This window comes from Penicillium verhagenii (genome assembly GCF_028828195.1).
Source record: "Penicillium verhagenii strain IBT 33310 chromosome Unknown utg000002l_segment0_segment0, whole genome shotgun sequence".
Classification (NCBI taxonomy): Eukaryota; Fungi; Ascomycota; class Eurotiomycetes; order Eurotiales; family Aspergillaceae; genus Penicillium; species Penicillium verhagenii.
Window position 1 is genome coordinate 964636 of NW_026643166.1, and position 27853 is coordinate 992488.

At 49.5% G+C, this 27853-nt stretch overlaps 7 protein-coding genes across 7 annotated transcripts; 1 reads left to right on the top strand and 6 right to left on the bottom strand.

The window, feature by feature from the left end:
• Window positions 1-417: 417 nt before the first annotated feature.
• On the bottom strand, window positions 418-5551 carry ino80 (chromatin-remodeling ATPase INO80; the record flags this gene model as incomplete). Its single annotated transcript, XM_057159757.1, has 3 exons — window positions 418-614; window positions 691-4960; window positions 5027-5551. The coding sequence occupies 3 exons, from the start codon at window positions 5549-5551 to the stop codon at window positions 418-420; spliced, it is 4992 nt and encodes a 1663-aa protein (XP_057026005.1).
• A 3067-nt stretch (window positions 5552-8618) lies between these two features.
• On the top strand, window positions 8619-9804 carry N7466_000360 (zinc-dependent alcohol dehydrogenase; the record flags this gene model as incomplete). The annotated part of the gene is made up of 3 exons (XM_057159758.1): window positions 8619-9278; window positions 9351-9705; window positions 9758-9804. The coding sequence occupies 3 exons, from the start codon at window positions 8619-8621 to the stop codon at window positions 9802-9804; spliced, it is 1062 nt and encodes a 353-aa protein (XP_057026006.1).
• A 220-nt stretch (window positions 9805-10024) lies between these two features.
• On the bottom strand, window positions 10025-11928 carry N7466_000361 (putative GABA permease; the record flags this gene model as incomplete). The annotated part of the gene is made up of 5 exons (XM_057159759.1): window positions 10025-10188; window positions 10245-10638; window positions 10705-10791; window positions 10859-11733; window positions 11826-11928. The coding sequence occupies 5 exons, from the start codon at window positions 11926-11928 to the stop codon at window positions 10025-10027; spliced, it is 1623 nt and encodes a 540-aa protein (XP_057026007.1).
• A 1305-nt stretch (window positions 11929-13233) lies between these two features.
• N7466_000362 (bifunctional K:H/Na:H antiporter NHX1) lies at window positions 13234-15691 on the bottom strand (the record flags this gene model as incomplete). The annotated part of the gene is made up of 5 exons (XM_057159760.1): window positions 13234-14465; window positions 14539-15198; window positions 15268-15417; window positions 15542-15571; window positions 15649-15691. The coding sequence occupies 5 exons, from the start codon at window positions 15689-15691 to the stop codon at window positions 13234-13236; spliced, it is 2115 nt and encodes a 704-aa protein (XP_057026008.1).
• Window positions 15692-16404: 713 nt separating this feature from the next.
• On the bottom strand, window positions 16405-18575 carry N7466_000363 (putative sucrose transporter; the record flags this gene model as incomplete). The annotated part of the gene is made up of 4 exons (XM_057159761.1): window positions 16405-17783; window positions 17842-18163; window positions 18272-18311; window positions 18400-18575. The coding sequence occupies 4 exons, from the start codon at window positions 18573-18575 to the stop codon at window positions 16405-16407; spliced, it is 1917 nt and encodes a 638-aa protein (XP_057026009.1).
• Window positions 18576-19589: 1014 nt separating this feature from the next.
• steA (sexual development transcription factor SteA) lies at window positions 19590-21985 on the bottom strand (the record flags this gene model as incomplete). Its single annotated transcript, XM_057159762.1, has 5 exons — window positions 19590-19851; window positions 19912-19995; window positions 20105-21634; window positions 21704-21803; window positions 21862-21985. 5 exons carry the CDS (start codon window positions 21983-21985, stop codon window positions 19590-19592), a joined length of 2100 nt encoding a protein of 699 aa, XP_057026010.1.
• Window positions 21986-25835: 3850 nt separating this feature from the next.
• N7466_000365 (uncharacterized protein) lies at window positions 25836-27441 on the bottom strand (the record flags this gene model as incomplete). Its single annotated transcript, XM_057159763.1, has 2 exons — window positions 25836-27313; window positions 27393-27441. 2 exons carry the CDS (start codon window positions 27439-27441, stop codon window positions 25836-25838), a joined length of 1527 nt encoding a protein of 508 aa, XP_057026011.1.
• Between the last annotated feature and the right edge of the window lie 412 nt (window positions 27442-27853).

A 27853-nucleotide genomic window follows, 5' to 3' on the forward strand; every position in this document is an offset into this window, starting at 1 on the left:
AATCGAGAATTGGAAATCAGAGTTTGAAGTCTTCGCATAGAAAGTCAATCAGGGTCTGGAGGCATTGAGAAATCAAAAAAATGAATCAATAATTGAACGTCTATCACAAGCACATCTTTTTCTGCCCAGCCTTCATGCAATCCATCCGGCCATCCACCGCATCTTGCAAATAAATAGAAGAACACAAAAATAAGAATAAAAGAAACAATATCCGATATGGAGTTTGAAGTTGATGCCTCCCGAAGATTCTGTTGATCAAGGTTGTATGGTAATACATAGCAGGCCAGAAAAACCTGCCAAGTTAGAAGAAAGATTAAAAAAAAAAACAGACAAAAGAACAGTAAGATAAAAAAGAGAGAGCACCACAGATCACATAACGCCGTCGCCCAGTTGCAAGTAATAGAAAAATTCGTGTGATTAATCCAGACCGCCATCACCGTCAATTAGACGCAGGCGTTCATTGGTGGTTTTGGCACGCTTTGACGTGCCTTTTCCAGGGCCGCGTCCACGACTACGCTTAGCCGCTGGGGCCGACGAGGAGACGTCAACCGGATCGGAAAGGGGCGTGGCAGCCCCGGATGGTTTGGCACTGTTATCATCAAAGTTTCCTTCGCCTGTAGAGATATAGAGGTTAGTAAACGGTTTCCAGGAACATTCAGAGATGAGAGAGAGAGAGCAAAAAAGTCTTACCTTCATGATACATGTCATCCAGCGTTAAATCTCGCTTCCGCTTGGCTGCAGCCTTCTTTCCACCCTTGACAGGTCCCACTGGATCACCACGTTCAAGCGCTTCCTTCTCTCTTTGTTCAATGAGTTCGGCTTCATCATCATCGGCAAGCCACAAGGCAATATCCTTAGTACGGTTGTCGCGAGCCCGGGTGTTGAAGTCGACTCCACCGGAAGCACCACCAGAGATAACAACGCGTTGCACCTCCTCTTTCTGGAGAGCACGTTTGCGGATACGCTCTTCGATAGTTCCACGCGTGATAAGTCGGTACACTGTGACCTGGCGGGTCTGACCCAGACGATGCGCTCGGTCCATGGCTTGTGAATCGATGGTGGGATTCCAATCGGAGTCGTAGAAGATAACGGTATCGGCGGCTGTCAGGTTGATACCTAAACCACCGGCACGAGTGGAAAGCAAGAAAACAAAGATGTCCGGGTTGCTTTGGAAGTCCGCGACAGTGTCACGGCGGTCTTCCAACTTTGTACTACCGTCAAGTCGACAATAGGTGAAGTTTCTGTAAGTCAGGTACTCTTCCATCAAGTCGATCATACGAGTCATCTGGAAGTAAAGCAGTACTCGGTGACCACCGGGCTTGAGTTCTCGCAGCAGCTGATCCAGTTTAGCCAGCTTTCCAGAGTCTGTCACGAATCGGCGCATCGAGGGGACCTCGATGTGACTGTAGCGTGACTTGACCGAGAGTGGCTGGGGCAGGATCGGTGACAAAGTGTAGGGCGTGGGTTCGAGATCTTTCGTAATAAGCTGGTCATCGACTTGCTTGCCGGGAATGCCATACAGTGCTTCACGGATTGACTCGTTGAACATGGTCTTTTGGTTTACTCGTGGAGCTTCCTGTCCAGAGGCTGAGAGAAGGATCGGTGGTGCCGAAGCCGCAGGAGCAGCACAGGGCTCAATACGGTTGAGTCCTTGATCCTCGAATGCAGAGTGTGAAACATTCATCAAAGCCCGCATACGGCCCTCGGGTGTGATATCATGAACAGCCCGGGTGTCGTTGCGTTCGACAATGTTAAGCATAGAATGTGACAACACGGAATTGGAGAGCGACTTGTCATCATCGTACACAACGTTCAAATGAGACAAGCGGTTGAATTGCCCACGCCGGCGGGCTGCACGCTCATAAACACCAAGGTGGCCCGATTTGCTAGCCTCCCCAGCAGATGAGTCCACGAACCGTAGGAAAGAGAATGCACCATTCTCGCGCACACTTTCTTGGATGTTCTCTGGTGTCCAAACGTTCATCATATGGGAGAGATACTTGTTTCGGAATCCAGCAATAAGGTTATCAGGGCCTGGCATGTCAATACGCCCCGCCGAACTGACCAGCATGCGCGGCAACTCATACTCAATAAGGTTATTAGTCGAGTAGCGAACATCGACAAAGGCCCCTTCACGGACGAAAGAAGCACACTCTGCGAAAGAAGCCGCCGAGAACGGTGACTTGGTTTCGGCACGTTCAAACAAATCGGGGTGGTTGCAGACCTTACGGAACTGCATGACAAGGTTCATCAGTGTGCTACTGTCGGTGTCATCGCCACTAGCCGCCTTCTCGATCAGGTCAATAATGCTAACACGGTTGCGCAGCTTAGCGTACAAAGCGCGCTGGCGGTAAGTCAGGTCACAGAAAATGTCCTTCTCCACCTTGTCGCCAAGTTCTGACTGTACGTTCTTCTTCACACGGCGAAGCATGAAGGGCTTCAGAATCATATGTAGACGACGCAGCTGATCCTCGTTGAGTTTGGTATTACTTTGAGCATGCGACTCAATGTCCTTGGAGAACCACTCGCTGAATTCATCGTGAGAGTCGAACAAGGTGGGCATAATGAAATGCAACAAAGCCCACAATTCTTGCATATTGTTTTGAATCGGGGTACCTGTCAGCAAAAGTCGGTTTCGGCAAGAGAAGCCCAGCAGATTCTTCCATCGAGAACTTTGCGATGACTTGATGGCCTGAGCCTCATCGAGAATCATATACTGCCATTTCACTTTCTGGAAATATTGTGCATCAAGCACCACAAGCTGGTAAGAAGTGACCAAAACGTGGAATTCCGATTCACGGGTGTAAGTGATGTGCTTGCGGTCCCAGAATTTGCGGAGTACTTTACGGTCCCGTGCATTACCCCAGTAGGGCAAGACCTTCAAGTTCGGAACGAACCTGGCAATCTCCTGTTGCCAATTGTGTAGAGTAGATGCAGGAGCAATGACCAAGAACGGTCCCCAAATGTTGTGAAACTCGGCGAGATAGGCCATGACGGAAATGGATTGAATGGTCTTTCCGAGACCCATCTCGTCTGCTAGGATACCGTTGATACCTTGTTCGTACAGATTGACCAGCCAGTTAAGACCCTTCAACTGGTATTCCTTCAACTGCGCGTTGAGCATGGTAGGTTGAGAAATTTCAATGTCACCCAGACTGGTGGGGTTCTGGAAGTTCAACTCTCCTTCATCAAAGGTAGCCATGTTGTCATCACCCTTCTCCTGGTTGAAGGCTCGCGCACGATCCTGTGCTTGCTGCACGGCATTTTGGGCGTTAGCCATGGCCGCTTGTTGCAAGACAGACTCGTCTTCAGCATCAAAGTCCAAGTCCTCAAAGTTGGTAACTTTGCTGCTCAGATCACCAACGTTGCTAGGAAGATTGACGGTGTGGGCGCCGGGCTTGCCAGCCTTGACAGTCTCGCCAGTGGCAGCAACCGATCCATCCCCAGCAGCTTCAACCTCATCAGTTTTGATCTTCCGTCCAATGAAGTGAGAGTACAGTTCAGTTTGGGAGATAAGGAAGTTGAGCTTGCGCTTCTGTCGGTTGGCTTCACGCTCCGCTTCAGCCTTTTTGGCGGACTCAAGCTCTTGCTTCTCAGCCACACGACGCAGGTCACGCTCCTCCCGTTCGTTGCGTTTCCAGAACGACATCATCTCTCGCATAGTCCGCTTGGCGCGAGCCTGAGTATCCTTGGTGCTCTTGTTGGTACGCTCTTGCCACTTCCTAGACTGCTTGCTGGCCAGCTGGGCTGTCTTGCGCAAGTTCTCTTGGCGAGTCGACAATGACACAGTCTTGATACGGTAGACCTTGGGAATATCCTTGCGAGCAATGTCGCGCCAAATTTGCTCATAGATCTGGTTGTAGCCTTTACTGTCGTAGTGCAACGGGAGGCTGGGCGTACCCTCCTTGGAGAGGCCACCTTTCTTGGGATCACGCGACATGAAGTAATCTTCATCCAGACCGGCAAGATGAGCGGCCTCTGCAGAATCCTTTTCAGCTTGCTTCTGCTCCTTTGACTTCTTCGGTCGCGAAGAAGGACCGGCACGCCCAGATCGACGTCGAGAAGGTGATGAACGACCAACATGGAAGGAACTGGTAGTGCCGCCTTCCAGATTTGGTGCAAGTGGAGTGATTTCGCCCATGTCATCTTGGGCACTTCCACCTTCAAGAGCACGCTTAGTAGATTTGATTTTCTTTTGAGCACGTTCAGCCTCACGGAGGAACTTCGCCTTCTCAGCCGAGTCCTGAGCGGTGTCTGCCTTGCGTTCGGCTTCGAGCTTCTTTTGCATCTCCAAGCGCACCGTGTTCTCGCGACGGCGTTTTCGTTGCATGTCCTTCTTTCGTTCTTTTTCATCGTGGACTTCCTTCTGCTGGACCTCTGCAATCACAGCGCCTTCGTGAAGGGCGCGGAACCGGTCTGTTCCAAGAATGAAGCTCTTCTCGAGATTTTTGCTTAGGTCGATTAAGAAGTCATGACGCCGACGCTTGCGCCGAATGCCCTCTGCATAGCTACTATCCAGAGCCCTTATGCGGGATTTCTCCAAATAACGCTTCTTTTCTGGTCCAAATTCAGAGCTCTCCAGGTCGCTCTTTGCGCCATTGTCAATATCCATCATAGCGCGGCTTACTTGGTCAGCATCTACACCCGGCGGGAATGGCTTCCGTTGAGGCGCCTGAGCTCGAGCTTCCCTAGGATCAGATTCTGATTTGTAGCCATTGGAAGCGTGCGGCTCCAAAGGTTCCGGGTTATGATTGTCCTGGCTTAAGCTTGTTGTCTTATGATAGAAAGTGCCCGTAACAGGAGTCGGCTCGGGTTTTCTTTGGTCGTACACGGATGGTGTCTGCAGTGCGGGTGTGGAGGGAAGGGAAGGTTGGGGGGACGGTTTTCGTGCGGGTTTGTCTTCTGTCGGTCCAGACAGAATACTGGCAAATGACATGGGATCCGCGGCTCGGGCAGGTTTCTATATTGTAGTTCAATAGTGTTAGGCAAGGTCTCTGGGGTAGATTGAGGTACTTGGTATACGTACCGACTCCTTGGGAGGGGATGCGGGTCTGGATTCCCGCATCATAGAAGTCGCATATCCTGCTCCGTTGCCTCGAACTCGATATGGAGATTCCGGCTCACGTGTTGGGGATTGTGAGTGAGCGTCTGGGCGGTTGGAAGGGTGGCCGTGCGGTGTCGGAGCACTGTAAGGCGAGGCGCCGTTGCCCGGGAGCACAGAGTTCGGGAAAGGTCGCGGAAGGGGCAGCTGAGAGGCAACACCTGGGGTATGTGTCTGGTATTGCGACTGATCCGCATGTGGCGGCGCAGCGCCATTCAAGGGTGGTGGAAGGGAAGCCGGCATGGGTGACGATGCGTGGGAGAAACGAGGACTCCTGGACACGGACGAAGGACCGAAAGCTGGAGGTGTTTGAGGGGGATGTTGTGAATATGGCTGTTGCTGAGGTGGCGGTTGTTCGCCGTTGGGATAGAATGGTCGATTCTTGCTCGGAGATTCATAGGCACCGAACCGAGTCGGCGACTGAGCGTTGTATGGTGGAGCGCCGGTCATGATGGCCGCGTCCCCGGCGCCGGACAAGCGCGGCAGGGTCTATTCAACCGAAAAGCGATAAAAGAGGATGAATTGGGACGAAACTCGGTCAAAGAGCGGAGGGAACGCCCATGGAAAGGTGTCAAGGGGGATTCGGTGCTCTTAAGTGATTCTACCGTGACCGCGACGTCAGCGTGTACGATCGAAATGGCAAGATGGCGGAGGTGGGTGGTGGAAGGATGAGAAAGGTTGAGGAAAAGGGAAATGGATCAAAGATGATGATAATACCTGATTAGATGATGGGTCCGTTTGTGGTGGGAAGATGCAGGAGGGATCTTTGTGGCCGCGTCGAGCCAAGCAGAGAATGCGCTGAACTAACGAGGCAGGTTGACGCTATAATTCCGAATGGTCTTTTGATTCGTAATTATCAAAACCTGCTGAAGGGAATATACGTGACGGGGGGGATGGTTTGGGAGGGGGGGAAGCAGGGAAATTGGGGAAGGGGAGGAACCGTAAGTAGGATTTGGCTTCCCTTGTCAAGCATCTCTTGTTCCCGATGGCTTTCTTTCCATCCGGCACTCGTGCTTCCTTTTGTTTTTTTTTTTGGTTTTTCATTTTTCAAATCCCCCCAATTTTTTAATTTCTTTTCTAGTGATTTCAAACGCGAAAATACAAAATACAAAATATTTATTGCTGTCTAGATGCTACTTTCTATTCTCTGACCGTTGGTGAAACTGATATAATGGTGTGGCCACTTGGTTGCAGAGTGAAGCGGCAAGCTTTCGATACAACAATGGGGGGAACGGACGGCATAAGACGAAGCGGCCTTATATTACATCGGTCGGAAACACTTTTACGAGCGAAAGAAGTGGATGACAAACCTCTCTTGGATTCATCTCTTGCCGAAGGACTTCTCTTTAACATCATCATATCTTCCCCGGTCAGCGTTCCTGTCCATCCCGAAAGACCGACATTAGGATGTCATCGAGGCCGATCCCGGGGTTTTCCACTGGAACAACCATTTTCCTCAACACGGCCTTTACGAGCAGAAGCTCGTCATTTCTTAGGCTGAATTTTCTTTTACAAAATAAGAAGCGAAATGTCTATGCTGAATCGCGACCATACTAAACTGTCCTAGCGCGCATCCACGATCTTCCGTGCAACTTGGTCATGCTGATGGGGCGAGGATCGTGGCCACACAGCTGACGCCCAGGGGGAGAACTCAGAAGATGAAGCGAACAAAAAAACCCTGAAGCAGAACTAGGGCCAAAAAAAAAGTCAAAGTCCCCGCGACTGTGGAACAAAGAGACCAGTCAAGTTTGATATTGATCTTCAGGCCCTGCTTTCTGACTATTAGCCACTGGATCTCGAGAACGCACCCCTAGATACATGCGGCATTGAAGGAATATCGCTCATTTGTCTTGGGTAGTGCCTTGTCTTACTTGAAAGCTGCATCTTATTCGAGTGCTAGATTGAATAACTCAAAGACCTCTCCACATACATCGATCGATAGAACTGGAGATCGACGGAACAATATCCATGGATACAGTACCAAATGAGCATTTCTCAAGGAGACCTGTCAGCGGCTAGAGTCTATTGCGGCTTCTAAAATTCTTCATAATCCGGATGTTTCAGAACAACACAATTCAACATTCAACGCTGAAAGAATGTGGCAGGCCCTGAAATCTGGACCCTTGAATCAACCCACTCTGGGTATCCATAAAGTTCTTCGTGTAGTTGTATTATAGGCAGAGAGCGGCTATACCGAATTTGCTTTTTCAAGACCCTTGCATGCACCTAGTACAAGAACAGTCGGCCTCAGAAACCACTTTGAACTTTATACAATGGAGTCTCGTTGCTGAATCTGTCTAGCCCATCATATAGCGAAGTCGCAGGATGTACGAGCACCTGGGCAGATCCATGGATGTCGTCAACCCCAGAACCCAACATTGCTTGAATGGGCGACCTACCTACCCGAGGCAAAGCCAAGCAAAAGCAAGCCAATATACCAGCATCAATCCCAGGAGAACGACAAAAGGTCCAAAAAAAAACTTGCCATCACAACAAGGAAATGCACTTCCTCCCGGCCGACGGGATGAACGGCTATACATAGTACATACTTGCTGCGGGGTTAAAGTGGCCGGCGCCTTGCCGTGATCAATTGATTCCTCCAAGGTCCACGCCACACCGGAAAATACGAACTATGGAAATTAACCCGATCAATCTTTCTTTTCTGATCAAATAACCACTAGAAAGCTCAAAGAACAAGATATCATGCTTGGACCTTAAAAAATACCCCTGGTCAATCATCGCATGATTCTCGGAGATACCCTGATTTCGTTGGGGGGATCCGATGGTGACGTCCTCCACTCCATATCGTTCATCATTGCAGCGACAAATCCCAGTATGCCGACGGAGCCATCCCTGCAAGTCACCCGCCACAATATGACAGAAGGACCATCTTCATCATTCGGATTGGAGCTCTTCTGGTGTTCGGTGACCTTCCGAGCTCCATCGCAGGATGAACTTGTTCCAGGGTCTGAAGCTGCACTTGTCGGGGTCTGGGGTTGAGGGGTAATCGGGGTTCAAGATGTATTCAATTGGAGTTCAGGGAGCAAAAGTACAAAAAATTACCAAAAGTACTCCCTTTGAGTGATTGAGGATGAATGATCAGGATGTGGATGTTGTAAGTTGTACTAGTAAGTAATAGGGACACGGCCATTATCAACCGTCTGAAGGCCTGAAGGGGAAGAAGACAATGTCATGTTTTCTCAAAGATTTATCCATGGATCAGAAAACAGGAAACTATACATTGCCTGAGTAGTAAGACGCTGTCATGGCTTTCATGATCCTGCTAATCAAAAGGGGAAAATAGTAGGCGTGATTTATCCGGCAATTACCATCGGTGGCACCACTCGATCTATGACATCTAGTGTACACATTTAAATTGAGAACGTTTCCCATCCTCCTTTCACTTCATTCCAACCTTCTACTACACTCTTCCTCCCATACACCCCCTTCTCTTATTCCAAATCTGACATACCACGGTCCACCATCACCATCCTCAGTGACCAAGCTCACGACCAAAATGACAAACGCAACCATCCCAGACACCCAATGGGCCCAAGTAGTCGAAAAAAAGGGCGGCCCCCCAATCTACAAGCAGATCGCCGTCCCAAAGCCCGGCCCCGATGAAGTCCTCGTCAAGATCAAATACACTGGCGTCTGCCACACAGATCTCCACGCCATGAAGGGCGACTGGCCCCTCCCCCTCAAGCTCCCCCTGGTAGGCGGACACGAAGGCGCCGGAGTCGTAGTAGCCAAGGGTCAACTAGCACAGGGAATCGAGATCGGCGACCACGCCGGAATCAAATGGCTCAATGGATCGTGCCTGGCCTGCGAGTTCTGCAAGACGGGCGATGAGCCTCTCTGCGCCGAAGCACAGCTCTCGGGTTACACGGTCGATGGCACGTTCCAGCAATACGCCATTGGAAAGGCGGCGCATGTGACTAAGCTGCCCAAGGACTTGGCGATGGATGCTGTTGCGCCGATTCTTTGCGCCGGTATCACCGTTTACAAGGGGCTGAAGGAGTCCGGAGCGCGGCCTGGTCAGACGGTTGCCATTGTTGGGGCTGGTGGCGGTCTCGGTTCGTTGGCGCTGCAGTATGCTAAGGCTATGGGGCTGCGGGTTATTTCTATTGATGGAGGCGATGAGAAGCGCGCTATGTGTGAGAAGCTTGGCTCAGAGGTATGGTCTTTTTTTTGTTGGCTGGCATGCCTTGGGCTGGCTCTAAGGGGCGACGACTAATTATTATTCTAGGCTTTTGTCGACTTTACCAAGTCTCAGGACTTGGTTGAAGATGTGAAGGCTGCCACCCCGGAAGGTCTGGGTGCTCATGCTGTTCTTCTGCTCGCTGTCTCTGAGAAGCCTTTCCAGCAGGCTTGTGCATATGCTCGTCCACGGGGTGCCGTTGTTGCTATCGGTCTACCCGCCCATGCTTTCCTCAAAGCACCTGTCTTTGAAAGCGTTGTCCGGATGATCAACATCAAGGGCAGCTACGTTGGTAACCGTCAGGATGCGGTCGAAGCTATTGACTTCTTTGCTCGAGGGTTAATCAAAGCACCATTCAAGACTGTTCCTCTCGAGGATCTACCTAAGGTCTTTGAGCTCATGGGTAAGTGCTGACGATGACAAATTATTAAGATTTATATACTAATGCTATGCAGAGCAAGGCAAGATTGCCGGTCGATATGTGCTCGAAATGCCCGAGTAACTTACCAGCAACGAATGCTTTGAAATGGACATGAACTTTGTTCAATGATACATTCTCTCATTAGCAGATGCCTGAATCAATGACACCCCGGTTCCTTGCAGCGGAGACCATGAGAAATGAGATGCATTTTCTACAATGGAATACCAAATAGCCTTTCAGGATAGTTCATAATAGAAAAGAATCAGTATGCTTATCTACAGAGAGCGAATTTTCCAGCTGCCTATTCCTCTGACTCCACCTTAGCTGCTGCGATCTTACCCTCATCCTCCGGTCCCACCGTAGCCTGGGGACCAGTGAAAGTCTTCCTTGCATGGAGTACATAATAAAGGGCAGATCCTAGCCAGAGAGCCCCGTTTATAACAACAGTATAATTCATATTGCCCGCTATTCGAGTGGTCAGTAAACAAAGACTCCGAAAAAAACACCGAAAAGTAACTCACGAGTCGGATCTGGTCCTTCAGTCGGGAACATGCAGAGTATGATAGCAAACACCATATAGATGACTGCAACCCACGCAATCGGCTTGCTGAGGTATTTCCCAGTATAGAATTCTCCGGGCACAAAGCGGTCCTGTCCCCAAAGAAGACGTGCCAAGATGGGCGTCAGCCATGAAAGGTCATTAGCAGCAACAGCGAGTGAGAACAGCGCATTAGCAGCTGCGTTGTCGATGAGCGAAAGGAGACCGATCAAGACAGAAACAAAAACTACACCGCACATCATATTGACGGGTTGGTAGCGCATTAATTTATGCTGGCTGACTTGGCGGAAGAATGACGAGAAGGGTAGAGCCCCGTCACGAGAAAATGCCCAGCTTTGGCGTGAAGCGGCCAGGACCTATAACAACAGTTAATTGGAATTTCAAAACGAAGCGGCCTTGGTAATTAAAATAGAGCCACCTACAATGCTTAGTCCCATGAAGAACTGGACGGCTGCCACAACAGCCATAAATCCAAGGGCACCTTTCTTTCCCAGAGCATCGTAGTAGATCTACAAAAGAGGTCAGCACCCGCAAACCACAGAGAAATTGATAACAAAAAAAAAGAAGTGTACATACCTGAGCCATAGGCTGCCCAAACTTGGAATTCAAGATTGCATCAATATCCGTATCCATACTGGCAGCGATGACAGCCAAACACAAAAACCCAAGAACTCCACACAACCCAGACGAAGCAATAATACCCAACGGCACAGCCCTCGCGGCATGAGTCGCCTCCTCGCTCATATGCACACACGAATCAAACGCACCAATAGTCCAAATAGGCGACAACCACGCCAACATAAAAGCCCACCCAGATGACCAAGTCGTCAAATTCTCCACCTGACCAAAAACATACTCGCCCGAATTCACCGGTGGCGCATTCTCATGTTTACCAATCGGAAGTGCAATAACCGTCGCCACAACAAGCGCGATATTCAAAAAGATACAGGCAGATTGAATCTTCGGCATCACCCGTCCAAAGAACGTAGCGATGAATCCGTGCGCGCACACAGTCGCAACATAAGTTCCATAGATAACAGGTCGAGAAGCGGACCAATTGCCGTCGCGCGCGATAGAGATCATGGAGAGCAACATGTTGGCGAATCCGTAGTCGATTGAGCAGATGCCGCCGATCAGCCCGATAGTGTTACTGTATCCAACGACAAAACTGAGCGGGTTCTTCCATTTCTCGGCGGCGTAGTAGTGTGTCCAGAAATATAGACCGCCGGCTGTGGGCATGGCGGACGCCATGTCGGCCATTGCGAGACTGACGATGAAAATGAAACAACTTGCTACCAGCCAGCCCCAGACCATGCCGACGGGACCTGCGGGCATGGAGAAGGAGAGTGTTGATGCGATAGACGGGAGGAGACCCATAATGCTGAACGCGACGGCGAAGATTTGGACAGTAGAGTAGTGGCGGCGAAGTTCTTGTTTGTAACCCAGTGTTGCTATTCAGACAAATCTCACATTAGCACAATGACCCAATACTGGGAGCGAAAAGCAGCGAAGTTGCTATTGGCCTTAGCATGGGCATAATTACCCAGTAACTCTGTATCTCCAGCCTGAGCCGTAGTCTCGATAATAGCTCCATGCTCGACAGGCGTCGATGGCTTTTCGCCCATGGATTTCTTGATGTCCGCCATGATATTTTGACAGTCAGACCAATCTAGAACAACGTTCAAGAAAGCGACATGCGCAGATAATATACAAAGACGGCAAGGTGGCCGGGGAAGTGTAAGTAGAGTGAGAAAATTACAGGCAGAAACGAAACAAAAAGCACCTGCAGATTGCACAGCAGATGCATCGGGCTCGGAAGATAAAGCACAATCAATCCGAGGGGCGGAAGTACATGGCTATCGATATCGATCTCACTATCTACTCAAAAGCATGGAACAAGCCTCCAACATTCCGAAGCCTATCATTGCAATGCTTCGGGGCCAAGGAAAGTCACGCCATGTGCAGCAGGTACGAGGTACAAGCCTTGGCTAGGGATGCACGGGTATCTGTATGTCGAAGTAGCGGCAAAAATGTATTTGGGGCTCGTCATCGCATCCCCTCATCTAGATTGCAGTGCGGAATTGGAGCCATGGGGGTGATAGAGAAGGGTTAGGTTGTATGGTCTCTGGTACCAATGGAATGCGGAAGAAAGGAAGGTGGAGGCCGAAGCGGGGAAATACATGGAGGGTTTCAGCTGAGAGAGGAAATCTTGACTGGATTTGGGTTGGGGCTTGGTCGTTCCGCGATAGCTGTCAACGGCCAGAGATAGGCGTGGTCGATCCGGTTGGTGTGTGATAAGGGGGTGTTGGGGTTAATTGGAGTAAGGCCATTGCTTTTATCATAGGACATTGAAGGAATCTGAAATATTGCAAATCGCCCTTATCTTCAGTGATGTTGATTATTTGGAGGCCCTTAGTTGTTTACTTAGTAGTCAAGGTTATAAAAAAGTGGATTTGATTGAAGCTTACCCCAGAATCTCCATAAATGGGGCTGGCCCGTTCGCTACTATAGTACGTCCAGAGAAGTGCGGCCTCATATCCCTACTGACTAGTGCTAGTAGTATAATACTTGCATCAAAACCACTTCACCTCAATACCAAAATTTCACCTGGATATTCGTGACATGCACATGTGCTACTAGTACAAGAAGGAACCTTGAAAGACCCTTGGAAAGACACGTGAACCCAACCGAAACCTGATAATAGTACACGAGACCACCAGGGCCTAGAACGTTGAACGTGAACGACCACACCAATACGTGAGACAAGACAAACAAGCTAACATTAGACAAAGAAAGAAAAAAAAAGCGAAAGAGCGTTGGAGTTCCAATGTTACGGTAATGCAGACCCAAATGAGCAACAGGCTAAATATACATTTCATATTGAAGAAACATAATCATGCAGGAAGGAGTAGCCTTCTAAAAAGAGATAAAAGAGGAAAGGTATCATCAAATTAAACAGCGCCGGGTCCTTTATGGTTGGATTGATCAAGCAACAATTTCGGCTTGATATAGTCCTCATCAATCTGGCGGAACCACGCCGCATGATCACCGTTCGCACCACCCGAGAACAGATCTCGAAGAGCGTCACGAGCGGTGAGACCAGACTGCTGGTCCCGTCGGGCAGGAGAGGTGCTAGCAGAACCCTCAATGGGTAATGGTGTATGCGGTCCAGAAGGTGGGTTAGATGGAGATCGTCGCATACGAGAGGCTGCGGCCTTTGCGGCGGGTGGCAGGTCGTCATCAGAGACGCCTTCGAGATCCAGATCGAACTCGTCTGGGTGAGCCACTGGGGTCCCGCGAGATTTACCACTGGGCGGGAGACCGAACTCATCGTCACTGCCAGCATTACCGCTATTAAGGTTGAGTAGGGTTGCTGTTGACGAGCGATCGCGCCGCGCCTGGGTATCTTTGGCGCCGTAGGCGGCCGAGTACATTCGAGTGTGGCCGTGAGGGGGACTGGGGCGTCGGCTGTTGCCAGTCGAGTAACTACCTGATCGTTCGCCGAGCCCAGTGACTGTGGCCGCGCGCTGATGATTGGGAGTGACGCCATCCAGAGGGATAGTCGAGTCGCCCCGTCGCGGAGTATATCCAAAAGCAGTATCAGATCGCTTGTAGTAGGTGCCGCCGTGGGCGACTTCAATATCAAACTCATCATCGGAGTCAATCTCCTCGATAACGCCAGTTCGGATGCCCATAATTTCCAACATACGTGCTGTTGTTCCGCCGAAGATGATAACGGTCAACACAACCACCACCAATACGGTGGCTCGCAACGTCGGTGCGTTGGCACCAGAAAGACCTGCCGCTAGCGCAACTCCCACAGCACCACGGAGACCGGCCCAGAAGAGCATGGCTTGGTATGCGAAGGGCAGTTCATCTGCGACTTCGATACCCCGACGCCGAGCTCTATACCGGATAAACCAGTTGATTGCCTTGGAAAGTGGGAATACAGCAAGGTAGCGGGCAAGGCATATTCCAAACACTGCCACCATAATGAAAAGTGGATTGAATTGGAGGTTGGACTCGACAAACAAGTCCAGACCGAGGTAAATGAAAATGAAGTTCTCCGACAGCTGCGCCATTACCTGGAACAGATATTTGGTAGTCAGCTGTGTACGTCGGGACATGTTATAGTACGCGTAATGCTTCAAAGTGATCCCGCAAAATAGGAGTGACACAATTCCTATAGACCGTCACATTAGTACTCATTGTAATCCCCGAGTATCCAAAAAAGAAGAAAATGGAGTAACACATACCGGACAAGTGCACGCCATTCGAAAAGAAATAGCTAGCATAAGAGATAAGAATAATAAGGCAGCTTTCTATCTTCGGCATGCGGCGAACCAACGTATACTTGAGGCCCAGGGCAGTGGCGATACCAACAATGATACCGACCACCATGCTACCAAAGAATACAAGCAAGAAGAGACCAATGGCTTCGAAGAAGTTCAAAAAGCTCAACGAGCCAGCATCAGTCTCCGCGTATTTCTGTGCAGTCTCGAACAACACGATGGCGATAGCATCGTTGAGAATCGATTCTCCAAAAATGATGGTATAAAGCTTCGGTTCGACTTTGTAAAGGTTGAAAATAGCCAAAATGGTGACCGGATCCGTAGCGGAGAGTGTCGCACCAACAGAGATCGCCTCGACGAAAGAGATGTTCAGCCCGTCCAGCGGGATACGAGTCCAGAGATAGAGAACGAGACCAAGCACCATGGCGGAGATAAAGGTACCGGCGAACGCAAAGGTGAGGATGGTGCCAATATGGCGGAAGAAATTCGCCTGATGGAGCTCATATCCGGAGGCGAGGATAATGGGGGGTAGGAGGAGGTTAAAGAAGAACTGGTAGTCGAATGCGACGCTATCTTGGAGGGTCGATTGGGAGGTTAGGCGGATGATCAGTCCAACGAACATTCCTAGTAAGACATGAATTTCAGCGGCGAGTCCAATTGACAATCAAACAGGGTTCTCTCATTGTAGCATACCCGCAAAGATGGATAAAACTGTTTCGTGGACGGCTTGGATCTTCCTTTGCTGGAGGATGTAGCTTGTGAACAAGGCAAACATCAAGAGCATGATCATAATAAATAAGGCCCAGGAACTAGTGATCTCCTTCGATCCCGCCTCGGGGGCATCTGTAAAATCCGAAAACAGCATCGGTTAGATTCTGATCTCATCGCCGCAGCGCGCAGGAACACGTTATCGTTCGATGGAAAGAGAGAGGAGGGGAGGGGAGGGGAAAGCTCGCAGTACGCGTACCATCGGGGTCAGTGTCCTCCGACGCTCGCCCTATAAGATATGAAGCAATGTTAGCTGGTGATCCATGTAGATAAAATTCCGATCAAGACCGGTGACGGTAGACGTACGTAGCAGAGCGTGGAGGGTCTCGCCCATGAGCTGACTGGCCATCGCGACTTGATTAGGAACGTTCAAGAGCTAGCGCGGATGAGACCTGACAGTTAACTCCTGCGAGTTTGAGAAGCCAGGAACAGGCGCGCATAATCCACTGGTTGGGAGACGCAAAATAGATGTGTGAAGAGTCAGCGCAACAAGATACAAATAGGGTTAAAGGTGGCAGGTCGGCTTGAGGTTCTGAGTCGAGTTGCATTGGCCGAGCGGAGGGACCGATCGGGGCGTAAGCAGCGGGTATTTCAGTAACAAAACCCGATTACGGGCGGAGAGTCTGATCGCTTGGCAAGATGTAATGAAGTATAGTACGATACGTGAAATCACAAAACACAATATATAACACGTGGGCCTCTTCAAGAATGCCGCGCAACACGCCAAGACAAGCGGGCTGCACAGAAGAACACTGTGGTTTTAAAATATTGATGCAGAACTAAAAGTTACTCAGATCATTTGAATCAAGGGAAAATCCGAGATCAGGAGGCTAGGATTATACATGCAAAATAGCTTGCTGCAGATATATCATATCCCTCGTCTTCGTTCTCCTCCCCCTGCATTCAAGCTTTGGTCGATGATGACCGCATAGTTATCTTCCCCCCTGACCCACACCTCCGTGTGTACACTACGTACTACATCATTGGCATGCCCTGCAGGGCTAGATGAGGATCAACATCGCTTGAAACCCCCAATTAACCAGTTATCCTAACCTTCCCAAATCACCGTGTACCCTCAGCTAATCGCTTAGTTAACAATGCCGCTACCAACGCAGCACATCCGCCAAACCGCAACACCCAGCCAACACTATCATCCCAGGGCTCACCGCGCGGTTTCTGAGCAGCCTTAAATATAGCACTGCAGATAAGGCTGGAAAATATCTGGGGGAATGAAATGGCCACATTATGGAGGCCCAGAACAATGCCAGCTTGGATCAAGTTGTCTGAATCAGCATCAGCCGATGCTTTAGAGCGGCCCTCCTCGAGATCGTCAGCACTGGCATTGTGGTCATCCTGATGATCATCTTCGTCCTCAACGGAGACCGGTGCATAGGAGTTGGATGTTGTATTGGGCACCGGAGCAAAAACCGGATGTCCGTCGGTGCTGGCTGCGTTCCGGCGGCGCAGCCGTCGTTCAAGATCGATACGGGAAACCTCTGCTGAGATGAGGGCAAACGGGGCCCAGAGAGTCACTGCCCATGAAACTCCAATGAAACCAATGGCAATGGAGCCGGCCTGATAGGATGAGATGAAAAGTGTACTAAATGTGCATATCGCAAATAAAATGTGCGATAGAAGCCACGTGCGTCGAAGAGTCAGACCAGGGATCTGCAAGCGCGTGAGCCAGGTTGGTTTTTCTGCGTCCATTTTCTTGCCCGATGGTGTATCCAAAAGTGGCTCCGATGCCATTCCAGTCGGCATCGCAGAGATCGATATTCTCCGAGAGCGCTCATCTTCGTCATCAAGGGAAACATCTCGGTCGTCTTGCTGTGCGATGACTTCGACAGCGGGTTGGTAGGTGGGAACAACAAATATCGGAAGGACGGTGTTTGCGGTGAAAGATATGACAGCATAAATGAGCAAAGCAAATGTTCCGATGCGTGTGGCATCTTCCCATGCCTTGTCAACCTGATCCGCGGGGAGATGAGGGTTTTCTTCGAATATCGGATTCACATAGAGCTGCCCGATGTAGGTGGTAGCGTAGAATAGGAAGGGGAACCAGCCCACCCAAGCCGCGATCTGGACTTCACATACTCGCGCAATCTGCGGGGGTAGAGTGCGTATAGATTTGAATATCTGTTTGAAGAAAGCGACGACTCCAAGTCCGCCTGGGGGTGGCGGACCGTCAAGTCGGGGATCTCGCTCTTTAATATAGAAACAACTGGCCGCCAACGTCACGCCAAGTGCGATGGAAGCGAATACACAAAGCACCTTAAATTGGGTGTTACCGAAGAATGGAAAATATTTCGGTAGATGCATGTAGCCGAAAATGTAGCCGATGATATTGCCCACTCCCGTCCACCGACTTGCCCATGCATTTGCCAGTTCCTGCTGATGGGTGGGACAGTTGTCGAGAATGAAAGCTCTAATACCAGCTTGCACTGTTTTATTGCGTATTAGCTTAACAAATCAGGGGGGGAAACAAGATTCTGTTCCTACCTGTGTTGATCGCAAAGTCGAGGCAGAACATCATAATCGTCGCAACAATCATGATTGTCATCTTAGTCCCACTCGAGCTCGAGTCAACGCCGAACACTGACAGAAGCCCACCAACAATATCCTTGACCCATGCAAGCAAGAGTAAAGATACGATAGTTGCTGCACCACCAGCCACCATGAATGGTTTCCTCTTGCCCCATGGTATTCGGCAATTATCGCTTCGAATGCCGATATAAGGCTGGACTATTGTGCCAGTCAAAGGCCCAGCGATCCAAACGCAAGCAAGCAGGGCCTTGCTCATGCCCAAAGAAAGAAGAAATGGCTATTGTCGAGAAGAGTAAAATTAGCACTCTGCGTGGGCAAGCCTGGACACTGAGCCACCATATACAGGGAATGGTAAACTCAGGTCAACTATCATGGTGACACGTACCGATCCATTGGACAGTTCCACAGACCAGACTACCTGAAGACTGCAAACGAGGGTACCATCAGTAATGATCCATCATTTAAATAGCGATCTAGACTATCATCCCATAGACCCGGACAGGAGCAGCTTACCCCCCAATAGAGACGGTGAGCAGAAACAGATACCAGCTACTCTTCGACTCATCTCGAGCTGACGAGTCCGCGGGAGTAGAATGAAGCATAGCTTCACCCTCAGCCCCAGCCTCCTGCTGCCCAGGCATCAGGGGCGACCTTTCGTGGGGAACTGAAAATGTGTTGGTTTCCCCCATGGGGTAGTACAGTTGAGATGCGATAAGAGGGGAGACCCACAGCGATTGTCAGAAATTCAACCGGGACAGAGGGTAGATCACGCGGCGTTTTGGTTCGACGCTAGAATGTATAATTTGTTCGAGGGAAACAATCGGGCCGCAACGAATGTGGGCAAGACTGGAGACCGGGGTTAGGTTGATTCCAACAAATCATCAGTCGGGGATGCAATGAGGCGTTCAGTCATGGGGCCCACACTCGGGAAGCCGGGATTGTCTTCTTTATAGAATACACCAGTAAGAAGGTACATTAACGATGCTGCGATGTCCCTCTGACCTGCACAATTATGGACAGGTGTACATAAATGGATGATACAGCTGAATCGATGATGGGTCTTAGGGATCGACGTCAGCATGCACGTGATGATCGTGTCCCGATCGGGATGGGTTTTAGATTTAAGACTGAACCTATGGTTGGACTCAGGTACCAATGACTAACTTGAAGTAAACAATGCTACTATCGTGGATCAATAACTATGTTTTTAATGTACTTAATTTGATATTCAAGTCAATTCGTTAAAGTTCTATAGTTTAACCATGCCGCATGAGCAGCTTCCGATCCCTGCCCTTCAAGAAAATATTCCCAATGTTCCAAAAGATAAAAAAAGAATAAGCGCAAAGCAAATGACCCCCGACCCTTGACATTGTACGCCACACGTGCCAGTACCCGCCAGGCATGTTCGTTGTCCACGGGCGTCGGAGTAAGCGGCGAAACGATAATACAAGGTTCTTCCTTCAACGAAATCGAACCGTAGATCCTAACAGATAAATAACAAAGAAATAGTAAAGAAAAATGTAGGAGATACCATGGAGGATGTGCAAATATAACAAAGTTTGGACAAGAGAGACGTCGTGGTGCGAAAGAAAAGCGGATGTGATACCATTAGACACCGGGACTAAGGTCGCTTACAGTGCGCCTGTAGATCCCCAAAAAAAGAACGAGGCCACGCCAAATATAAACTCAAATTTGCAGAGATTTTACATTTGCTGCTGCAGAAGCTGAGGAGCAATCATGTGGGCGCCAACCATGCTGGGATGGTGAACAGCGGAAGGCATGCTCATAGGTGCAGCCATGGGTGCCATGGCGGGCATGTTAACCATGTGGGACGCATGAATGGGCTCCGGCACTGGTGGAGGGGAGTCTTCACCGGCGAAGTCGGAATCGTTCACATCGTTCTCCAGGTCCTCTTCGGATACAAGAGGTTGACCATCTTGTTGGGCCTCATGGATTCGACGATGCCTATTATAATATTAGAGTCGTTCATAAGGCAGCTGGTAGGGGAGAAGAAAGGGAACTTACTGGGCAAGGTTGTCGGAACGCGAGAAAGCTTTGCTGCAGTATGGACAGGGGTAGGGACGTTCTTGTGTGTGAGTTCTCACGTGCCTAGGCGCCCAGGTTAGTCGGCGGCTAAAACCATCACAAGGCATTGTGCATTGTGCAGATCGGCGCCCCACATTGGACGCCGGAGTTTCAAAAATAGAATAAAGCTTACCTTTTGAGATGCTCTAGACGCTTGAATAGTCTGCCACATGACGGAATCGGGCAAGAATGCGATTTTTGTGGGTAGGGACCCAGTTCCATCATTGTTGCACTGCGGGCCCGACGGGCAGGACCAGGGCCCGAGCGGTCCGAACGGCTGGTACTATTTTGAACAGTCGTTTCAATAGCGGCGCTGGTGGGTAGCGCCGCCAAGTCGTCATGCGGGTTTGACAAAGGTACCGATTGTGGCTCAACGCTACCATCAAGATGCTGTAGTGGGGTACCGTGACGCGAGATTTCATGCAGCAAATCCTTCTGAGGAAGCATGGCACTCGGGTATGTACGTGTCAGGTCATGTGCCGATTCGTCAACTTCAAGACCTGGAGCCACAGAGCTAGACACTGAGCGCCGAAGATCACTGGGCCTGTGGGCTGCGTAAGTGGTTGAGTGCGAAATAGATTGAGTGGATGGGATGCCATTCATGACGCCAGGAGCTCCCTGTGGGCCTGGAGTGATAGATGGTCGTCGCCGTCGCTGCTTGTAAGTTGGCGATCCCTCAATCACGGAGTAAGGGTTTGACGAGTAGGGCCGGGGCGCTGATTGGTAATGACCAGCAAAGTTGGAAGGCGGAAGCTGCATCATGGGGTTGTACTGCGTCGCATGAGAGAGATCCGGAATCGCGGTGTAAAGGCCTGTATCTTCATTGGCGATGTATGCGGGCTCCGCACCGAGTCCGACCGAGTGTTGAGGTGGGGTGACTGGCTCAAAGGACAGGCCACGGTTGCTGTAGTCCTCGTATTGGGAGGACACAAAGGACGGGGCGGGGGAGTACTCGTAGAAGGTCGGCATAGAGGAGTGGCGCTGATGGATGCGGGCGACTGGCATTCCATTGCGATCGTACTGAACGGTTCCGTAGTCCTGCTCTCGTTTAATAATGCTCTGGACCAGGGTGTTCGACAGGGGCATCGGTTGGTTGCTGTACATCGGATGGGTCGACTCGTCCTGGAGAAGAGGGATCGCTGGGGGAGCCATCTGGGGAGGAGGCATTGCGTCAACGGTCCGAACCACGGGGGAGTTGGGCTGGCCATATGTCGTACTTGCGTGGGCACTTGCGTGGGCAGCAAAAGAGGACGAGTTTGCTTGTTGTGCTTTCGTCAATTGCTCGTAAAGTGACTGAGAAGAATCGAATTCGAAGGACTTGGCCGGTTCGCTGACGGCGACAGTGGTCGCTTCCTGATTCATCTTCTCACGTTTCAAATCACGCTCCAGCGCATCCAAAAACAACCGGTCGTGTGGCACGCTGTACCAGTAGAAAACCTTCTGCTTCTTCTGCGTTCGAATGCAATTGTTCTTGTACAAAAAGTCTAGGAAAGCGCTCTTCGGCTCCTCCAAAGTCGCGTCGGTACCGGCCTTGAGGTTTCGGAGATCGGAGAAAATGCCCTCTTCAAACTTCTTTGCGTTCTTCACCGGGCGACCGAACGCCTGGAATCGGAATGCGAGGCATCGGACGATATCTGTACCGGAAATGTGGAAAAGGTTGCTCCTGCGAAGGGGAAAAAAGAGACCTATCAGTTCTGCCTGGCCTAACTCACTTGTCATCCGTAGTACTCACCATAGGATGCAAGAAACGTAGTCACCGGTCGGAAGTAGGAAGCGACGGATCAGCTGGTCGGGTTGCCAGTCAACAGGCGCCGACAAAAGGAAGTATTTCACTAGTTTTCGTCAACATGATTTGTTTTCGCGTGAGGGGTAATTTTTGCGACGGCATACGGTTGTCCACTTGCTGCAGGGCGACTTGCGCATCATGAGGAAGGTTGTGTTGCGCTTCTGTTGAGAGCATGAAGGTCTCTGGTTTCTGTGGCGGTGCCATAGGGGGGGCATGCTGGGGATACATTTTTGTTGTTCTTCACACGCTCTATGTACGGAGCCGTCAGCGCCGACCGGGGAAATGGGACGAGATAGATAAGCGCCACGGGGCAACAAAGGGTATCTGATCCGACCCCTCAAGTGAGGCCCTTGTTTGACACCCCTCTGGAACCATGTGCCACATCAAAACAACTTTGTTTGAATTATATCAACAACATACCTGGAGGAAGATGAGTCTATCACCGTCTGATCAGAGGCGCGGATCTAAGATCTAGATTTCGGAAATATCGAAGAGATCAACTATCGTTGATTTGCAGGGGTTTGAGGGGGTGACGCGAGACGATGTGCGATGAAGACGCAAGTATCGAATCAGATCGAAAGCTTTTTTTAGATTTGAGGAACCGGCCTCAAGGGAACAAAGAGAAAGACAGAAAGGACAGAGAAAGGAAACTGGGCCAGCCGGTTTAGAGTCTCTGAAGGGGGAGAGGAATTTCTCGCACAGCGGGAATAGAAACGAAAGTGAGAGAGGAAGGAAGTTGCGTGATGAGAGGAAGAAGTAGGTTAAAGGGAGAGAAGGAGTACAAACGTCAGTTTTCTTGGGTACTAATAATAATAGGGAAGCGCCAGGACCCTGCGATAGGAATGACCAGTCAGACTTCGAACGGAATTACATAAATAACATCAATTATGGGTCAGGTAGAGTTGTCATTTATGACATAACAGGTATTCACACGGTTCCTGGATTCCTTGCTTATGATTGGACGAATGCAGATCTCCACTCTCACTTGCTGCACCAAGTGGGAAAAAGAGGGAAAAGAGGGAAAAAAAGATGGGGCCAGAAATGTGGTTGAATTTTTTTAGTAAAATAGCGAAAAATAGAATAAAAAATATTAATATTAATATTAATATTAAAATATAAAAACACTAAAAAACAAGAAAAGATGCCTTCTTTTTTGGTTCCCCCCTCATTTCACATCTCTTCATGCAGTTGAACAGAGTTCCAAGGTTCCTTGCAGTACTCTTTCTGCAGGTCGATTTTGATGCATCACCAAATGAGGAGGGGGTGATCAGACTGCAGATTATCTGTGAAGAGATCACTTTCTTCTTTCCGTAAATTACTTTGGAATGCATAGAATGTGTACACATTGGTTTCTAATCCGTACATTCTATATACAATTTACCTCGCGGAGGAATCAGCTTGAGTTCCGGTGGAGTATAGGTACGGAGTATACGGAGTACAGTTAACAAAACGGAGTACATCACATAGAATTTACCGTTACTTTCGTACAGTATACACACAAATACATAGTACCAACCCCCATAGCTGATGTTATATACTCCATTATTTCTCAAAAATAAACCCAAAAAAGTGACGATGATGATAATAATCATAAAATCGAGAATTAATTAACAGATTCCCAAAAAGCCAAGGGAAAAAAAAACAACTAGAAAAAAAACTAGAAAAACTAAAGCCCCACCAAAGGCCTCGCTCGCTCATCAAACTGGCGCTGGGGTACCTGAAGCACCCGCCCTTGGATGTTTCAGAATCCCCGGCGCTTACATGCATTGAAACGGGTTCTCCCTCGTCCCACTTCTATACTATCCTTCTCTCATCCTAGTCCCAGGAATTTCTCCGACTAAGATAAAAAATGCCCGTGCTTGGGTCAACAAAGCACGGTTGTGGCTGGAGCTGGAGCTGACATGGACTTTTGATTTGTCTCCTCTCTCTCCGTGTGATTCCGGCAGGACCAAACCTCCCATCCCGAGTCGGTATAACCCAAGTGGATTGGTCCATCCGCTATGTTCTATACCTGGCAAGGTCTATACAAGCCCCCTGGTTGGTCCGAAGTTCTTCCGCGTAAAGTGCTTCTGGTACCTGACTTGGCATTTGGCTTTTTCCCTTCAAGCCCCCCCTATTTCCTGGAGTGCATGCAGTAGGGGGTTATGGCTTCGGGACTTGTCGCTTTCCCAATACTGTTCTGTATCCATCAGCCGATTGGTTCCATCACCACCTTTGTGACTTGTTAATGTCACTTATGAAGATCAGCATTTTAAAGAATTCCAGACCACTCCCCGACCGTCAAAACCCCTCTCTTCCCATGGTTGATGAGCAGCATAACCAGTGAAAGGCAAAAAGCTTGGCACTGTCAACTGGAATTGGAGATTAATAAACCGCGCCAAGGTCCAGACTCACAGAACACCCACTGTGCCCCATAGCTCTCGGCGAAAAATTCTTGCGATATCAAATCTGATCCGCTCAGGTCACGGGGCTTCTCCCCCAACAATTCAATGAGAAATCTAATCAAATTTGTGCGTAGAACAGATTCCTGCCAAAATGGATCGATGGGATTTTCATACAGCCAAGCTGGTGAATACATTATTTTTGGGTATAAAATCGTGTTTCATCATTGATCAAGATTTACCGGGTAGCTTCCGTGCTTGCCCTCATTCACTATCTTTTGCTTTTCTTTAGCGTCGTCATGGATGCAAATTGAATATAGAGTAAGAAAAGGAGAATAAACAAAAAGAAAGAAGAAAAAAAAACTCTCCGAATGTCTTACTCTTTGTCAAAAAGCCTTCGGCTCGACTGTCCCTGACCCGCACGGCATTGTCCCATCTAGGGATTAGGGGTAGAAGGGGGGGTCACGAGTACATAGAGTTGAAACGACGGGCATGAGTCTATCGCAAGAAGTTGCCATTCGGATAAGAAAGATTCAAGTGCCCCTGGACGCACGAGTAAGGTGGGTGACCCGCACGGAGCATTAAATGATTCTTGCTCGTTTGATCGTCCAATCTGAAACGATCTAGAAATTCTAGTCTAGATCCTCGTCGAGGACGTGGGGCCTTCTGGGCTGTTAGTGTCAATATTTTCGTGGCTGGAAGACCACTTGCAATCAATGCAGCAACCCCGAAAGGGAAAGTCGATATTGAAGTGGACTGTAGTAATGGAGTAACAGTCTGGCCATTGCCATCCCTGCTGAAAAATGCCCTGAGAATCCCTGAGAATCCCTGTTCAATTGATGATCTTCTCCTCTCTTGCAAAATACAATCCACTCAGCGGGAAGTCTGCTGTAACAGTATCATTTCAAGGTGATAGGAGTTGGCTATGTATTTACTTCGCGTGTCATGATAGTATAATGGAGTCGGAACCTCGGGATCTTCCAGATCGACAACGGGGGAGTTTCTATGGAAAACTCCTGTTCATGAGCATAAGACGCCATTCGCACATGTTGGCCGTTAAGGTGCAGGTCTTTCCACAAAATGTGGCGCGGATAGTTCGGGCTAGTGGACACAACGCCTGTTCTAAACCTCATTCTGGAAAACGTCCGATCTACTACTCCTGGATTCCCACCTTTTCCTCTAGTGCCAAAGTATATTACGCCCTACAGAATGGAATGTTCCACAGTTTCGCTAACCCTGTCATTCAACCCGACAATACATGTACCTTTCGTTTTGAGTCTTTTGACCCGTGGGGCCCTCGACTCTATGGAGTCGATCTTGAGTTCAATCCATTGTTATTTCTTCAGGCGTCCATTCTCCGACATGGTACACTAATGCAGCAGCGTGTCTCAGATTTATCCCCTCTAGAAAACTCAACCTCGAAAGATCTTTTCCGAGCCTCATTCGTCCTTCTGGTATCAATCGGCTCTTTTACTCGAATTGAAACTGATAGGAGAACCCCTGACATCACAGGAGGCTAGTCTTCACATGCCTTGAACGACCGATTTTGGATGGCCGGTGGAACTCACTGATTTGGAATAAACGATTTCCATCCTGCGAACAATACAGGAGTAGAGTTCAATCGTGCGGCATTTCTCTTTATTTTTGGCTCTTGCACATGGCCAGACAAGATTATGTACAATTCCGAAACGAGGAACTCAAACCGAATCTATGCTTTTCCTCCGCTTTTCCAACATCGCCTCTTTCATGAACGGACTCCGAGCTCGGATCCCCTTGCCGTAAACCACAAACAGGATCGGAGCAAGAGACAGAGCGAGTGAGATGAATGCCAATAGGGTACTAGCCCACCGGAATCCCAGATGTGAGTACATGCTCATTGCAGCCAGCGGTAGGAAGGCAGAGAACATGTTCTCACCCGTGACAATGATTCCCACTGCACTTCCGGCGTATTTGGCATAAGAATCAACGACGTAGTCTGAAATTCCCGTAACCACAATGACGCTACCGGCTCCAACCATAGCGAGACCAACAGCCGGAGCAATCCACGGAAGAAAAGGATAAGAGGTCCAGGCATAAACAAACATTCCACCAGAAAGGCCAACAATGCCGGAAACAATAGCAAGGTATAACCGTGCCTCGGGAATAGGCGTGCCGGGCACCTCGTTGTTTCTGGATGCAGAGTTGAAATAAAGTCTCCCGGAGTACAGTGTCCCTACCCAACCAACACACTCTCCAATAACAATGGCACCTTGCACATATCCCGCTTGCGAGGGAGTCCATCCATAAAGCCCAGAAAACACCTGCTCAACTGACTGCGTGAACAGATAAAGCGTGCCCACCGTGAAGGCTGACCACATGCCCGAGAAGAAGACGACGGATTCCGTGAAATACATGATCAGCGGCCGTGTCGCACTCCTCGCCACTATCCTCAGCATGGAAGTGCCTGCACTATCAATTTCATGCTGCGTGTATGCCTCCCGACCTTCCTTCCGCAGGGCCTTCGCGCGCTGGCCCAAAATTGCGATGCCTCGACATTCCTTGAACATGAAGAAGTATACCGGGAACAAGACCCCATACCAGATCAATTGGAGGTACCCAATCCACCTCCAGGAAAGGAATTGGTAGATCGGGGCTCCGATGACCGGACCGATGCTGGCACCGACGAGGTATGTCACGATGTACAGACTGACGGGGATATTTCGTGATCTCTCCGTGTCCCAGAGGTTTCCGATGACCGTTGCAGATGTGTTCGCCAGGATAGCAACACAGCCACCGGCGAAGAACCTCGTCACGACCAAGGTGGCAAAGTTCTGTGCCACAGCTTGCGGGATAACGAAGCAGATGAACATTGCCCATGTGGATAGGAATACCCATCTTACGCCGAAATCTTCCATAAGAGGGAGGACAAGAAGCGAAAAGCATCCGCCGCCAACGGCCCAGGATGTCACGGGCCAGTATGAGTTGGGGAAGGAAGCGTCTGAGATGCCGAATTCCTCATTGATGGCCACATGGGCAACCGTGATGATCGTACCGTTCATCATGGTGATGAAGGTGGTGAAGCTCGCTAAGTATGTGAGCGTCCACTTCTGTCGAAGAGACCAGTTATACGGGTTCCCAGGATCTTCGGGGCTATCCCAGGTCACCACCTCGATGTTACTGGCAGGCTCATTATGATCTAAAGCCCAGGTGTTAGTTCCGAAAATTGTATACCTTCCGGACCGAAAAAAAAGAAGAAAAAGGACGTTGCAAAATACCTATTGTCTGATCAACCTCGCCAGATACATCTCCACGAGTAAAGACCATATCTACCGGACAAGGTATGGGATAACTCCTCAATACCTTGCCTGCAAGGGTAGCTTACCCCTGGTGCTTCAATATCCCGGCGTTCTGTTTATTCGCCACGAGGGTCTGCCCAGTGGATCGGAGGCTCGGAGATGACTTCACTTTCCCGTTCCGAGCAACAATGACTTCACCGAGGTATAAAAGCAAGACTGAAAAAAAAGACGCTTCACGAGAACTGATCCAACATGGATATAACGGAATCAGCAGTTAAAGTATAAAAAGCCCAACAACACGAGGCGAACGAAATTTTTCCCCCATCCTCGATCAGCTGAATAGCGTTGTTTCTTGGATGCGAATCCACCCTCTCCAGACAATAACCATATCGGGACTAGTGGGTTCTGTAAAAGGAAATGGTCTGGATTCCCCAACTTTG